A 16,946-nucleotide genomic window follows, 5' to 3' on the forward strand; every position below is an offset into this window, starting at 1 on the left:
ACCATCATTTTCTTCATTCAGACCATTTTGCGAACGCCACGAAAACAAGAAGTGATATTTATCGCACAATCCAATCATAAACGATCATATCCAATCATAGCACGATGGAGGCATTGCCTCCTCTCATGTGACTTTCCCCCATTCATTCTTAATTACTCCCCATCAAACCCAGTGCACGCGTCTGTTAAAAGTCAATGGGCTCATCCAATAATCGCAATAAGCTTTGTTACTTTTCATATGAAAATATATATAAACTGCATTATGTGCAATTTAAATGTTTATATATACAACTAATACTTTCAGCTAAAACTTTAATTTCGGTTTCAGTGTTTCTTTAAAAAAATCATTTCAGTGCATCACTAGTTTGGTGTAATATACTGCTGGGTAATTATATTATGCTGTATTTGTGGTAATATATTGTACCAAATCAATGCCTTAAACGAATCATTTGTTACTCACTGTCTCATTGTTCTGGATCCTTAAGCCAAGGGAACCAGAGATTTAAAAAAAAGTTAAGTAGGACAAAGTGATTAATCTTATAAAAAATGATAATTTGGGTGTTCCAAATCTGCTGAGCTAATTCTGCAGGCACAGCTTTCATGCAGGGCTGCTAATAATATGGGGTGTAAATAATAAAATCAACAGTGTCAGTGCATGCTTTTTAATGGGCACATCCTATCATGCATAAGCATACTAAAAAGCAGACCCACACAGAATTTCACAGAAAAGTCAGCAGATTTCTGCAGAATTACCACATATGCCTCCTTGCCTCCCTAATTTTATTGTTTTGTTTCATTCTTTCAGCTACCAATAGAACTGTAATACTCTCAGCATTGTTTAACACATATTACCATATTTAAATCAATTCCACCAAATTCCGCATATTCCGCTCAAAATCGGCACAGAAAATGCAACCCGAGCTGGCTAGTGAAGAAATGAGAAGACGTACCTCTCGTAGTGTCTTCGTGTGCACGTGGCGGCGCTGGTGCTTCCCGGGTTGCCGCCCAGTTCATCATATACATTTTTCCACTGGCGTCGCGCTGTGATCTGCAATGGGAAGGGGGAGTCCATTATGAGAGACAAAGACGTTCATGTAATGGATGTACATGGAGCAGAAATGAAATAAACACAGACATTAGCATTCCACTATTCATGCATTCAACATGTATTCTGGGCTTTCTTTCTTGTTGAGTGATGAAAATAAGAAGGCCACTTGATGCATATTAAACAGATCCCGTAAGCTTTATATTATAAATGACACTGAGCGCATGATGTCCCATGCAAGGTCATTAGATATTGCGTTTTTGTAATGAAATTGATGTATGCGTACTCTTAACTAAAGAGAAAAAAAGAAAACGCGTGCCAGATTAACATAATTCACATACACAGCGATTAATATTCATGAGAGACCTTTAGTGCATTCAGTGTACGAGGGTTAAAAGATTTTTAATGGCTGTTTCCCTCAGCTAATGGCTGACTCTCTCAATAAAATGCATTCCGTGGAAAACCACATGCATCAAGTGCTGGGGAATTAATGCATGTGTGATTTAGTCGCCCGGGCCAATATATTCACCACAGACTAGTTACAACACAAATAAGAACAATATTCTCAGAGTGTTCCAGAATACAGTGTGACCCAATGTCCACGGAGACCTAATCACTACAATCCATTCGATTGCAGAAACACTTCAATTAAAATATCGTTGACCATGAGCTGTACTTTCCTTCGGTAACTTGACTCGCTGAGTAGGGCATCTGCTGTCTCCTACGGCATGTAATGAAGCGCTTGCAGTTTTGACAGCATGAGAACAGAATCGCCCCATGGCTTCTGCTGCCTTCTCTAAACTCCCTCAGTCATAATAGCCCTTGACTGCTGTTTGTTTTCACATCGCCGTTGTGTACGAGGCAGGTTTTCGGGTCTGGAGTACAGTTGCGGTATTAAAACTGTATTAAAGTACAGTTCAACCCCAGGAGAAGATCTTTTTGTGCAAAATAAATGTTTCCAATGACATCATGACTCCTCCTGCACAATGATTTTTATTACAGATGTCAGTTGCATTTAAAGCCAAGCATTCTGTGGCAAAGAGAATCCAGGCAGCCAAAGGACAAAAAAAAAAGATGGTTCGCTTAAAAAAAAAAAAAAAAGCGGGAAGCCCTATCAATACATCGGCTAAAAAGAGCAACGGAGCGAGAAGTGACTTCCTGTTTGCTTTTAATCTAAATAACTTCAGAGTTGATGAATGAGTACAGAGCTGCTGAAAATATTGAATAGCTGGTCACAAAGAAGGGACTTTAATGTTTTCACCATATTTTAGCAGAGCAGATGTCAGATAAGCTGCCAAGCGAATTCCCTTTATTGTGCAGTTCACTTGTTGCACAATAATGGTCCCTTAAGAGCCTCAACATGGGTAGTGAACAGGCCCCAAGCAATTTCCTCCACCGCAAAAGGGTTACACGTGTTTTCCACTTGTAGATTTTATAACAACTGCGAGCGCTCTGGCCAAATTTGGATGTGAGAGAGTTCCGCATCCAGGCCAGAGTTTAGTAAACACACATTACATGGCAGGCTGGAAAAAAACTAAACTCGTTTTTTTTTTTTAGGAATCTTTCAGAGCCAAAGGAAAAAGCGTGCTGCCAAAGGCACTGGATTTCAAACAAATTGTGTAAACACTCACCACCTCGTATCCTCCCAGTTTCTGAGCCGCTTGAAACATAGTCCAAAGGTTTACTGTAAGAAGGATAACAAGGATGACGATTAGTTCCACAGGAGAGCATAAGGAAATGTTCGTATAGGCCGTATTCGGAATAACATACTACTATACTATTCTTAGTATGGCATCAGCAGTGTACAGTGCGCATGGTATGAGAATTTCCCCATACGCGGAACACCCGGCTGTTCTACTATACGCAAAAATGTGCAGTATTCAGCACTGATGTATCCCACAATGCATTTCCAGTGTGGTCGTTGGACTGGAAGTAATTATACATCCCGTTTGACTCATTATTTGATCAGACTGGCCAACATTTCTACACTAAATTAAATTAAAAAAGGGCAAAATATTGTTTCATTTTGTAGATGATAATTGGATGCCACTCACAGGCAAAAATAATGAGGTCATTTGGCGTCTATGTAACATTCCTGCATAATAGGCAGTTCAAGTCAAGTCAATTTTATTTATATAATGCTTTTCACAATACACAGTTTCAAAGCAGCTTTACAGAAAATCCTGAATGTTAATGTTTGTAATATCTTCATGCCTTATATAGTCTCATTTAGCAGATTAGAGCTGGGCAATAACGTTTATATTTTGCAGTGATATAAACAATTAAGCATTTGAGATTTGCTATATAGTACATATAAAAATGTTATGTAGTGCCTACTTTTCCAATATCAACTTTTAAATAATAGTAGACTGCATATATAGTGTATACTGTACAGTATAAAGTACGCTAGCATTCCATTCTGAATTTTTACACCCTCTTCAAATCAATCGAACATCAAATAAAAAACTTGACATGCTTGTCGACAATCCATTCCCTGTCATTTATTTTTCGTCACATGAATGCTAATGCTAAGCAGGGGCCCTCTTAGAGAGTGAGCGAGAATGAAAACTAAATAAATTTTTGTCAGTTTAATGAAGCAGAGCTGTGCCACATTTATGAATAAGGCACAGCAGAAATTAATGAGAGACTTTGCTGCTGGCGGACTAATCAATCAAGATTCAATCGCCGCGAACACAAAGCCACGGCATTCGTCAGAGTGAGAGCGGTGTTTTTCTGTCCTCATATCAGGCCATATTGATTTTTGCCTCCTCCCAATAGCCACTTCTGATGGACTGTCGTGTTACGGGGTGAGTTGTTTTTAAGTCAGCTGAATGACATTAAACTTACAGCCGAGAGCTGCTCTCTGGCACTTTGATACATCAGCAAAAGTACAAATTCTGCTGGGATTTTTATTTTTTTGCAAAAAAAGAGCTTGTCACTGGGGCAGTTCCCCTTAAAGGGATAACTTTGCGTCGTTTATACCCCTAAATTCCAAATATTAGTATCTAAAAACCACTTTAGTATTTCCTTTCTTTATGCGATTTTTGTCTTTGTTATGTCCCTCTATATATGTTTAGATTTTGCACAGTATACAGTAACCCTGTTACCATATTTTTTTTCAACTCTTGTTCCCTTTCTGAAGGCATAATTATCTCCCAACGTCTCTTAAAATGCATTAAAGGGTTAGCTAATTTTCAAAAAATGGAAATTCTGTCATCATTTACTCATCCTCATTCCAAACCAAAAGATGTTCGTTCATCTTTGAAACATAAATGAAGATATTTTTCATGAAACCTGAGAGACTTCGGTCCATCAAAAATTTCATAAAGAGATAACTGCATATGAATCAAGCAGTTTAAAGTCTTATAAAGCGATTGTGTCTCTTTGGACAATTTAGGCTATGATTCATTTATAAGCATTGATCAACACATACATAGAGCACATCAAATATGGTATGCGGAAGCTTAAAAGTGCTTGCTTGATGTGCGAAAACCAATTAATTTGTTTTTATATTTCATGTGCTCTGTGTATGTGCGATTGTGCGTTGATCAGTGTTTATTAATGACAGATTTAACAGAAGTTTTTGGGGAGAACTATTCCTTTAATTCAGCTTGAGATGACACAAAGCTATTTATTAACACTTCAACACATTATTTGTCAGATAGAATGTTTCATTTGTCTCAAACACTTTTAAGACAGAAAATTGATGCCTGATTCACTGCTTTCATAGAAGTATGAATCACCCTCCACAAAAAGTATGTGTCACAATATATGAGGGTAAAAAAAGGTTTATAGCCTAATGACGAGCATCTGTAGTGTGAGTAAGAACATGGCAGAGTACGTCTCTTCTGCTCTCCGGCTCACGCAGAGACTCCTACACTCGTGTGCGCATCTTGACGTAGGTCAAATATGTCCCTATTTGATCATGGATAACAGCAAATGATCCTTCTATATAAAACTCAAATAATAGGCTTTCAGTCAGTCAACAGATTTATTCCATAATGTAATAAGGTGCCATGCTGGCACCAAGATAATTGAAATGAAACCCCACAAATAGCGCTTGAAGTTTATTCCAATGGAGATTGGTGTTAGCATGTCGCTAAGCTAATGATGCAACACTCAAGCAGAGATAATATATAATACATCATGCATCATCCTGAGCTACTATGATACTAAGTGAGATTTCTCTTGACTCTATCAATTTTTTGTTGTTGTTATTTTTCTTTGAATGCGCAATGCATTCTGGGATTGCCTATTTTAGAAGTCAGGATAATTGTGTGTTTTAGGCAGCTGACTAGGTTTTTGAACAGCGATATTATTTAGTGATATGCGTAGTCATGAATACTTCGAGATTCAGGCTGGATGTGGCATGTGCGTAATGTTTTTGACTGACAACAGTGTTGAAAGTCAAGGGGAGAGATTATGAATAATAAAATCTCTGCTGTCTGCATTTAAATAGTAACAGATTGCTTGCATACTTTATTTGAGTTGAGCGTTAAGCTACTTGTTTATTCACACTGTGTACTAGAGGTCAGAGCTGGATATGTTACATTAAAGCGATCCGCAGAGCTGCCTGGGAATAATTGTATTTATATGTTTTTTAAGTTGTGTTGACCTACTTTGCAACTTTGAAATATAAATTACAATTTTTTTTTTCTGTTTTGGGCCACTGCGAACACTGCAAGGTGTTTCGTGTGAACTGGAAGGACACAATCTCAAATACATTTTCTCACACCCTAAAGGCTTTCCAAGCCATATAGTTTTTTTCTTCTATGACATAAAATTAGCATTATAAACAGCATCATCAGTTCTCGCATGCCACATGACTGCAAATGAGATCTGAAAGCTTCAGTAAACTGTATAAATCTGTATAAATCACCATCCATCTTGTATGCAAAAACAAAAGTTCATACATTCTACCAAAGATATCCTTTTGTGTTTCACGAAAGAAAGAAGATCAGGTTTGGAATGACCCTTATGAGGGTAAGATGACAGAATGAGCTTTTTCTTTTGGAAACAGATACTTCAAGCATTCTTGACTTTTTGAAATAGCATCAATTTCCCCTTGAACTAGTGACCGTAAATGGCACACACATTTTTTTTCAATTTGGCTCTGAGGTTGATGATAAAACTAGCACTTGAGATCTTCAGAGCTGGTTAAGAATCTGTACTCACTCTGTTTGAAGCCCAGGTACGGTATCCTCTCAATGGGAGTTTTCCTCTCTTTCATGTACTTATACAGCGCCACCAGGAAGGCCTGCTCATCTGTACGGCACTCCTCACCTCCTTCAACCTTCGGTTTGTCCTCGGACGCCGCTTTTTTCCAACTGCTGCCACTATTGTTGTTTCTGGGCTTGGGCAGTCCTGATTTTGAGTCCACCTTCATCTAAACGTCACATAGCAAAAATAAATATTTAAGAATATTGAAAAGCAAGCCTGGTCTGGTCAGGTGGATAACATCAGATCTACTTCAGACCTGCATTAAATAAATATCAAAATATCAAAAGATAATGCATCTTTTAATGTACATCAGTGGCTCTCAGAGTTGTATTAGTGATTGAATCAGTGATTTTGAATTAATCTTTTTTTTTGCTTCATCACTAGAATTTTCTTTTTTTTTCTTAATCAGTATTACTGTCTTGTTTTCCAGTAACATTATGAAAAATCCTTAAAACAGGATAAGTTGTCATCACTTACTTATTGTTTTTGCTTTTTGCTAACACCACAAATTATTGTTAGATTTATGATAAAAAATTTGCCACAGATTTTGATTTACACTACCGTTTGGGGTCGGTAAGATTTTTCTCTTATGCTTACCAAGGCTGTATTTATTTGATCAAAAATACAGTAAAACAGTAATATTATTACAATACACACACACACACATTATATATATATATATATATATATACACACACACACACACACACACATTATATATATATATATATATATATATATATATATATATATATATATATATATATGTGTGTGTGTGTGTGTGTGTGTGTGTGTGTGTGTGTGTGTGTGTGTGTGTGTGTGTGTGTGTGTGTGTGATTTAATCCTTTGATGACGAAGATGAATTTTCAGCATCATTACTCCAGTATTCAATCAGTGTCATATGATCCTTTAGAAATCATTCTAATATGATAATTTGGTGCTCAAGAATAATTTCTTCTTATGAGTGATGCTGAAAACAATTGTGCTGATAAATATTTTTGTGGAATATGTGATAAAGAAATTTCAGGACTCATTTGATTTATTTGATATAGAAATATTTTGTAACAATGTAAGTCTTTACTAACTTTTGATCAATGCAATGCATTCTTCCTGAATAAAGGTATTATTTTCTAAAAACAAAACAAAACAAAAAACACGTTCTGATCCCAAACCTTCGAATGGCACTAAAAACAAGCCAAAATACAGATCAAAGTGTTTTTTTCCCCCCTCCCCAAATTGTTTAAAAGAAAAAATCAGAACCTGTGACCAACTGAGAACCACTGGTTTACACACTGATTGTTTTCAGTTCTGTAAGAAATCCTGCGCATTTTCTAAATACCACGACAAACTTTCAAACTCTTGAAATAGCTGTTCTGACCCAGGAGTGAGTGTCTGAGAACTGTTCTGGAGTCAGTTTTACAGTGTCAGGCCTCGCCATGCTGTCACATACTACAGTCATCGCTGGCCCACACACGTCTGTTTAACCATCTGTTCCCGGTAATCAAGAGCATTTATTTTCCAAAAGGAGTTATCAAGGCCAGTGGAATATGTGAATACCAAAAAAAAGCATTAGGTTACGCTGACGTGAATTAAACACTCCCTGGAAGCAGTATAACATGGGTATTTGATGTATATGTGTGCATGTTCTCTATCATATGAGAGCTATTACAGAACAAAACCCTTTTGTTTTACTATTTATTTATATTACTGAGGCCAAATGACTAATGCTTGAAATATATATATATATTATATATACATATACATATACATATACATACATATATATATATATATATATATATATATATATATATATATATATATATATATATATACACACACATATATATATATATATATATATATATATATATAATATGTTTACATTTTGCCACGATAAAAGTGATCAAGCAGTTGAGATATGCTATGTGAATTATATATATATATATATATATATATATATATGTATGGAGATAAAGTTGGACATACTTATGTATCCAACTATATATAAAGAGCTGGGCGATAATATAAGTTACATTTTGTGAAAAAACAAAAAAATCAGGCAGTAAGATTAGCTATAAAGCACCGTTGCTGTATGTGAGCGTACTGCATGTATGCGCATAAAGTTGGATATTATATATATCCATTTGTATATAGAGCTGTGCGATAACCCAGTTTACATTTTGCAATGATATAAACAATCATGCAGATGAGCTATAGAGCCACATTAGATCCCATTTAAAAAAAAAAACAGAGTCAGGGCCGGTTTAGATCACTGCATGTTTTTAAGGTTTTCAACAAAGCTGGAGTGAATTAGCTGCTGTTTTGCTGAACAAATATTCATCCAGATGAGGAAGATCATAAAACACTGCCCTCATGCTGGCAGGAGAATGGACAGGAAATGACATGCAAGGGCAAAGGTTGATAAAATAACAAGAAGAAAAACAATTGTAGCCCATTAGTCAAACATTGGAATCTGAAGTAACAGTAACACTAAATGCCAAACAACAGGAAAAGGAGGGAAGTACTTCAGATTGATGGATTGAAACTGAGACTGAGCTAATCATATCTAAAAACGAACTAACTTAAAAAAAGAAAAGAAAGAAAGACTGAACTAAAAAAACTAAAAGACATACAGAAAATGAAGGATGCCCTATATTTCTGTGACCAGTGTACTGAACAATACCACTGATCGTGTTGAAATTATCTGCATCTGCACTGAATGATATTAGAAGCTGAAAATATTATGCCTTGTTTATTTTTTTTTTACCTTTATTATTATTTTATATATATATATTTTTTTTTTTCATTTTTATTTAATAAGTATTATATACTATCAATTTAATATATATGAAAATACATTAGTTACTGTATAATTTATCTAAAACTGGATTAAGGTTTAGGATTTCCTTTTTTTAAATATTTGGATCACTATATAGACTATATATATATATATATATATATATATATATATATATATATATATATATATATATATATATATATATACACAGTATATATTATATGTATCATATGTATATATATATATGTTTCCACAGTCTCTGTTGGTATTGACTTACAAATAGTTTTTAGTTGTTCCCAAAGATCTATCTGTGACCAACTGTGACTAAAGTGAATATTATATATATAAATATAAAATATAGATTTTATATATATAATATTTACTTTAGTCACAGTTGGCCAAGTCAAAGTCTGGACTTGAATCCTATTGAACAAATTTGGGATTTAGTGGATTCAGAGATAGATCTTTGGGAACAACTAAAAACTATTTGTAAGTCAATACCAACACAGACTGTGGAAACATACTGTACATAAAAACAATGCCAGCAAGAATGCAAGCTGTTATCAAGGCAAAAGGAAGCCATACAAAATATTACGTTTTTTTGGTTATTATGAGTGAATAAAGACTATTTGGTTGTTTTAGTTTGTTATTTGCCTAATAAATGACAATTTTTTTTTAGTTTTAAACAAGGTTTTGAAAGATTCCTAAAATATTTGTGTTTTCTCTTTATTATGACAGGTAGTCTAATAAATTTGTTAAGCACTGTATATACATTTAAAATACTAGCCATTGTATGATTTTCTGAAATGGCCCAGTGTCTACTGATTTCTTTAATATTTTCTGCACAAACATTCCCAGAAACCGCTGTGCATGATGCTCAGACATCTCTTCTTGTCTAAATGGGGATTACTTCTTCTGCAAAGTGGACCAGACCTTATGCTGATAGTTGAAAGTTTTGCAATCGGGGAGCCTAGATATTAGTCATAATATGAAAATATTTATCTTCACAATTTCAATACCTTGAAAAGAGACTTGCCCTCCACGCCATTGGGCTCCTTGGCAGTGCCGCTCTGCCCCTGCGAGTCTCGCCGCTGGGAGATGGAGAGCTTCTTCTTCCGGGGCCGGCCCTTCAGGTTGGGAGCTGTGGACAGCAGAAGACCAGTTAGAGCCGCCAATGTCAGCCATAAGCACCCACAGCCCATAAAGACCCCTGACATCTGCTCACTGCACTATAGCACAAATAGGGAAACATGACATGTCTGTGGCGGACACACATAAACTACAGCCAACATTGTTCCACCAATTGGTTGCTTGACAAGTGATCCCTGGAGCCATTCCAGTGACTTACATTGCTTTAAATTATATTTCATCCTTCTTCATTCTGGATATTTTTTTACATTGAATTGTACTCAGGACTTAATAATCCTGAGACAAGGTCAAAATGCTGTCCATCACTGTTACAGGCGTTCTTGGTCATCAGTTCCAAATCATTTTCATTATTATATCGGCCTCCAAGCAGGAATGTTAGATAATACACATGCTAATGGTAAAGCAATTCACAGAATGACAGGATGTGTCAACAAGCGGAAAACTCAAACAAAGCCTGAAGGGTAAATGAATAAAATCCATAATACGTCATCATCACAGCTCAAAATAACAGCGAAAATTGAGGTGGGTGCAACCGGGTCAGCCTTGAAAGACACTAGAATAGTTATTCACTGTTATTCAGTCATTATTTGAAAAAAATCACTCACTAATGTTGTTTCACATATTCCCTAATAACTCAACTTTCTGTTTGACATGGCACAACTTACCCCTATGGGGCATGTGCCACTTCACTTCCCTTCATCCCCAGGAACAGGGGGGAATTCCAAATTCCAAAATTGTAGGGACGTTCCAAATGAAAGTGAACAACTGAATCCCTTCACAAAAGTCCGTTAGTGAAGGGAACATGCGATGGTCACTGCAAGGAAGTAATTTAATCGTTTATGGTCATGTGACCCAGGATGGCGAATCCTCACGATTCATTTCATGATGTGCCCTGCTCCCTACTTCAAGAGCTCTGCCCTTCGGAGTAAGTAGGGCATAGGGATGCTCACTTCCGATAGGAATTTGCTCAGGATTTGGCACAACTGCCAAGACATAACCAACTCTGTTTACGTGAATACTCACCAAAACGGTCCTTTATACATAATTTTGTGCGCGTTTGACCATTTAAGAGCATTCGTTTAACCATATATGCACAGAAAACCGTCTGACTAATTACGTTTCTTTCGCAACTTCACTCTTAAAAATAAACGCTCCAAAATTGGTTTTTTTTGCAGCGACGCCATAGAAGAACCATTTTTGGTTCCCCAAAGAACCTTTTAGTGAATAGTCCTTCAAAGAACCATTTTTCTTAGTGTGAAGAACATTTTAATAATCAAAATAACCTTTTTTTCCACTATAAAGAACCTTTTGTGCAATGGAAAGCTTCCATGGATGTTAAAGTTTCTTCATTCTTCAATAAACAACCTTTATTTTAAAAAATGTATTGAGCTTGAATGGTTTAAATCGCTTGAATGTTTAAACTGGCGAGGCTGAAAAATGCTTGCAAAAACAGTCACATATGATATGCATAACCATGTGTAACTCTACCGGGTTGACACATTTCTACCTGCTGATCAAGTCATCTGTTATATCGCCCACCCCTAGTGATGACCGAGTGAGCAGTCTTTCGGGCCAGAGAAAAATCAAATGTTTCACATTTCCAGACGTTTCTAAAAGCCCATTGTGCACCTGATGAACGGCATCGAAGCATCACCAGCATCCGGCTGGAAAATGACAACCACAAGCAAGAGTTCAAACTCCGAGCAACGAGAGGCAGGAGGAGCTTCCGACACCAGGACAGGTGCTTTCGAGCGCAGGTTCAGTGCGGTCAGCTGGCACTGCATTCCATGTGCGCTGATGATTAAATCATTGTCAAGGTCACACAAGGCCCAACGCTGCGGCCACAACGCTACACTTGATCTTCCAACAAAGCTCAGACTGGCAACATGATCTGTTCTGGGAAAAGAAAAGAAAGCATTACCTAATCAGCTGGAGAAGAGCTTATTTTATTTTATTTTTGGGTTCTTTTCTCAACACGCCGCCCTTTTCATCAAATTTGGCGCACGCAGCATTGGGGTCAGAGAAACGGCGCATCAAATGAGTCCATTTGTTCATAAATAAACATTTATGTAAGAAGCCTTTTTTGTCACCTTGGCAACAGGCAGGTTGTTTACTTGGCTGCTGTGGCCATGACAAACACATTTGCGCAGGCATCCGTGGGCTAGGCAGAGGATAGGCTTACGTTTATTGAGGAAATGAGGCCGCTTCTCTCTTAAATGTCACTTTTCCTTTGTTCCTTAGACTAATTCACTCTGCATTCGTATTTGCCAATTCTTTCCCTTTTAGCTTCCACCCCACATCACAATCATTTGAATTCCAGCCATGTGAGTAATGTATTACTCATGATTGCTGGAGTACATTAGCTCCTTTACTTCACGCTTGCTATCCCGTGTTGAGCTCTCCAATATGAGCACTCCATTCTCATTTTTCAGACTTCCATAATATAAATAACAATTTATTGGTTAATTTAATGTTTAATATAAACACTACGGTTCAAAAATGTGGGGTCAGTAAGATGTTTTTAATGTTTTTGAAAGAAGTCTCTTATGCTCAACAAGGTTGCATTTATGTGATCAAAAATAAGCAAAAACAGTAATGTTGTCAAATATTATTACACATTTTATATAACCGTTTTCTATTTTAATGTTTTCAAATTTAATTTATTTCTGTGATGATAAAGCTGAATTTTCATCACATGATCCAAACTGAAAATCAATAAATTACACAAATTATTTATTGTATCAGCTACACAAAATGATCTGATCGCTATATTTTTATATTAATCCATCAAAATAATTTAAGCAAATTTCAACTTTTTTTATAAGATATACAAGATTCAACTAATTTTTTTTAAGTTAGTTTAATATAATTTAAGTTTAAATGACTTAAGATAGATGAAATTTTTTACAGTGTACTAATAAAGCCGCGTTTCCACCGAAATTACTGGGAACAATTTGTCCCAGGAACTTTTTTCCCCAGACCTGTTTCTGTCTGCGTTTCCATCGCGGTCTAAAGTACCTGACGATTAGGCAAATTAGTCCAGTAACGCAGGACTGCACGCCACTTTCCAGTTCTCATCGTAGTCGGTCCATCGGTTGTATTTTTTGAAATCCATTGTTGATTCAAATAGCAAACAACTCTTACGGCACGCACTGCAACAGACTTTTAAAAATGGTGGTTGAAATAAAATGCTGTGTGAACTCAACCAATCAGCATGTTCAGCGCCCGAGTCCCAAGTTCCTAAACTTTTGAAAAAGTACTACCTTGCGAGCAAGGACTTTCTGAGAGGGAAATGTTTACCCAGAACTTCATTTAGAAACGGTGTACAAACAAGTGTATTCTTTGACAAAGATTGTTTTAGTAACTCAGTAGCCTATGTATTTTTAATAATGTTTAAATTGGTGTAATATTAGTGAATTTGATTATGTAGCCTACTTATCCATTTTCTTGCGAGTGCCGTCAAGATTACTCTCTGGAGCTGTGCAGTGTGCTCTTGCCGCGAGACTCCGCCCACACGCTGTTCTGATTGGCTGTGGATTTTGACTGATTTTGATGCATCTCGTAGTCGCGTCGCGTCTAGTGTGGACAGACAAATCATTTGTCGCTGGAATCTTATCGCATCCCGCTGGTTAGGACACGGTGTTACTTGAGTGCAATAACGAGTGAGCGTTGAAACTGTTTCCTAGCCAATCATAACAGTGGCCGTTTACTGACAAGGAGCCGCCCCTTTAAAAACGGATCATTTCAGACAGAGAATCTGTCCCTCTGAATGAGGGTTGAAAATAATCATTTTTAAATTAACATTATAACTGAACTTCAAGGAACATATTAAAATAAAAAAAATAAAAAATCCATGCCATGACCGCTTTAAATCCATTCCACAGAATTCCATGGATTTCCCTCTCAAATCCCTGATTCCTGAGCCTGCTGATGAGACAAAACAACTGTGGTCTCTCTCTCTCTCTCTCTCTCTCTCTCTCTCTCTCTCTCTCTCTCTCTCTCTCTCTCTCCCCCTTATTCTAGCACACAATATGGGGACAAGATTGCAGATACATCAGCCTGGCCTAAGAATCTGCCAATATTTGGCCAGTGTGAGATAATTGTCTGTTAAGTGTTCCTACTTAGCCAGAAGAAGAATGTTAGAATTTGTAGTTAGAATTTGTAGTGTATATATATATATATATATATATATATATATATATATATATATATATATATATATATATATATATATACATACACATACACAACAGCTTTGTCAATGACTATTTTCCATGTGACCGTACACCATTTACATTAAATAAGCCAATGTGTAATATTATCCAAATGCTTTTAAATACACCCATAATACATAAGTTGTGTCACTGTAAACCAAAGCTCCAATTATCAAAAGGAGCAGCAGACCTCTTCTTAATATGTCTTCTTTTCTTGTTTCCCCCCAAACTGACGGCTCCCATTGTCACAAACATCAAAAGCTCATTACAGCAACTCAGTTGCTTTTGTTTCCAGTAATCTCTGCACTTTCCCTCTGTGGATTTTAACAGGTCATTTACCCTGGTGCTGGGGGCTGAAGGGTGGCCAGAGCTTTGAAGCCGAGCTGGGCTTCTCTACCTTCTTCCAAAGTCATTACAGAGCACTATGGGGTCTCTTGCAGATCAAATATCTGCTTGTGCATTCCTGTGGTCATGCTTTTTCCTTTGAGAAAATACGTTTGAAGCATATCTGCGGATTCTCCAGAGTTTTGACCTGAAACATTTGCGGTGGATGGAAGTTTCAGAGGAAGCCAAATTAAATGAACTGAATCTGAGTCTCAATCAAAGTCAGACCCACACCCCTGCACACACACACACACACACACACAGAACAGTGTGGGAAAATATTCACCCTCACATTCCATGGCTCAAATCTTTGTACAGTACATTTACAACTACCATAAATAAATAAAAAACTCAAAAACATAATAATATTAAATTATATTATTACATCATTTATAATATCATTTTATGTTAGGATTAGATTTTATTTGATTTTACTTGCTATTTTCAAGCATTTTATTAGATGGAAAAATGTTTAACTCTGTTTATTGGTTAATATTATATTTACCTGCTCACATGGCCGTGGTTACATCAATAATGAATAAACTAATTACATTCATTCATCTTGAATAAACTAATGAAGTTTTGATTCAGAAAATTCATATTTACAGGAAATTTAAAAAAAGATATATCTTTGGATGATTTACAGTAAAACACAAAGAAAGTAAATAGGGTCAAATTTGATATTTTATCTTTACAAATACAAAACAGAAAGGATTATGCAGTCACATGACATGACTAATTAGTATTTAACAGTTCTGAATTGACTTGTGTTCATCAGGGTTATTAGTTTACTAAAACTAGTAAAAAAATATTTTAGCTAGTTGACAAGGCAATATTTCTCATGTAAATTTACTTTAACTTGATGTACTAAAATAACTAAAACTGAAATAAAAATAATAAAAACTATATAGACATGTAGAAAATAAACATCAATAAAAATGACAAAACAACAAAATGACTAAACTTTAACTAAAAATAAGCTGAAAATGGGGGGGGGTCAAAATATTAATGAAAACTATAATATTATCTCAATGGTATCTGACTGCTAGAACAGCTAGAGTGATGATGTTGCATCCTGCTGAAAGGTCACGCTCATCACATGACCGGTGTGTTCTGGCACACGTCCACCTGATCAACTCTGCTGCTAGGAAACTCGCTGGTTTAATTATGCAGGAGGACAGAGGGGCTGTACGCCAGTCTAATCCCAGCCAGGTAAATGGATTATATGAGCACATATATGACAGATTTTTGATATGGATATGGATTTTTTTTATAGCCGAAACAATATTTTAGAGAGCAAGGTGACCGATGGCCGATATAAAGCTGATATATATATGATATTACATTATTTAAATTAAATAACGTGCATAACAATTGCTGGAATTAAATTTTGATTCATTAAATTAGAAATAACAATGTAAAATCAATCAATATGTAAAAAAATATATATTTATTGATTGATTTATTGATGCTTTAGCAACTTCTTGATTCTGTAATCCTATTACAGTATTTTTCACAAAAAAATAAATAGTTACATAAATAAGAAGGAAGTAAACACTGTAACCAACAGCGCACTCAGTAATCTGGTAAATTTGTGCGCACTGGGAATTATTCTAAAAAAAAAGAAAAAAGATCACGTAACGCTGATTTTACATACAGCACACATTGACATGTGACATTAATATAACATAGCATAGTCCCATATCAAAGATTTAAAGATTACGCTCGCATCTGCATTCAGGTGATGGCATTTTCAGTGCTGTCAAAATAAAAGTCCTGTTGCTGTCAAAATAAATGCTGGTTTTGACATTTCTCGGCCAATGCTGATAATATAAAACTGCCAAATATCAGTAAAAACAAATGCTACAAATGGATTCAGGCATATCCGATATTATATCCAATATATAGACTGATAACTATGACAAAAAAGAAAAAAACTCTACAATCTTGGCCAATAGGCAGTTTTTGGGCCAATCGCTTGAGTCTTAAATGCCATGTGACATGGCAGATGGGTTGGAAACCTGTTTGAAACAATTATTCTTATTTTTAATCTTGAGCTTTAAACTGTTCTCAAAAACAAAATGAATGACTTGTGATCATTTTGTCGCAGTAAACCACTCTATATGTGACGA

At 35.9% G+C, this 16,946-nt stretch overlaps 1 protein-coding gene across 1 annotated transcript in view; it reads right to left on the minus strand.

Moving 5' to 3' along the window:
- Positions 1 to 16,946, minus strand: part of arid5b (AT-rich interaction domain 5B) — a 110,836-nt gene that overhangs the window by 25,809 nt on the left and 68,081 nt on the right. The window contains exons 5-8 of the mRNA XM_084135296.1: positions 10,087 to 10,208; positions 6,220 to 6,430; positions 2,676 to 2,728; positions 950 to 1,047 (exon numbers count right to left, since the gene is read on the minus strand). Coding sequence (XP_083991422.1) covers positions 950 to 1,047; positions 2,676 to 2,728; positions 6,220 to 6,430; positions 10,087 to 10,208 — 484 coding nt within the window. The remainder of the gene's footprint in view (positions 1 to 949; positions 1,048 to 2,675; positions 2,729 to 6,219; positions 6,431 to 10,086; positions 10,209 to 16,946) is intronic.

The sequence above is a fragment of the Abramis brama genome (genome assembly GCF_963993115.1).
Source record: "Abramis brama genome assembly, chromosome: 14".
Taxonomy (NCBI): Eukaryota; Metazoa; Chordata; class Actinopteri; order Cypriniformes; family Leuciscidae; genus Abramis; species Abramis brama.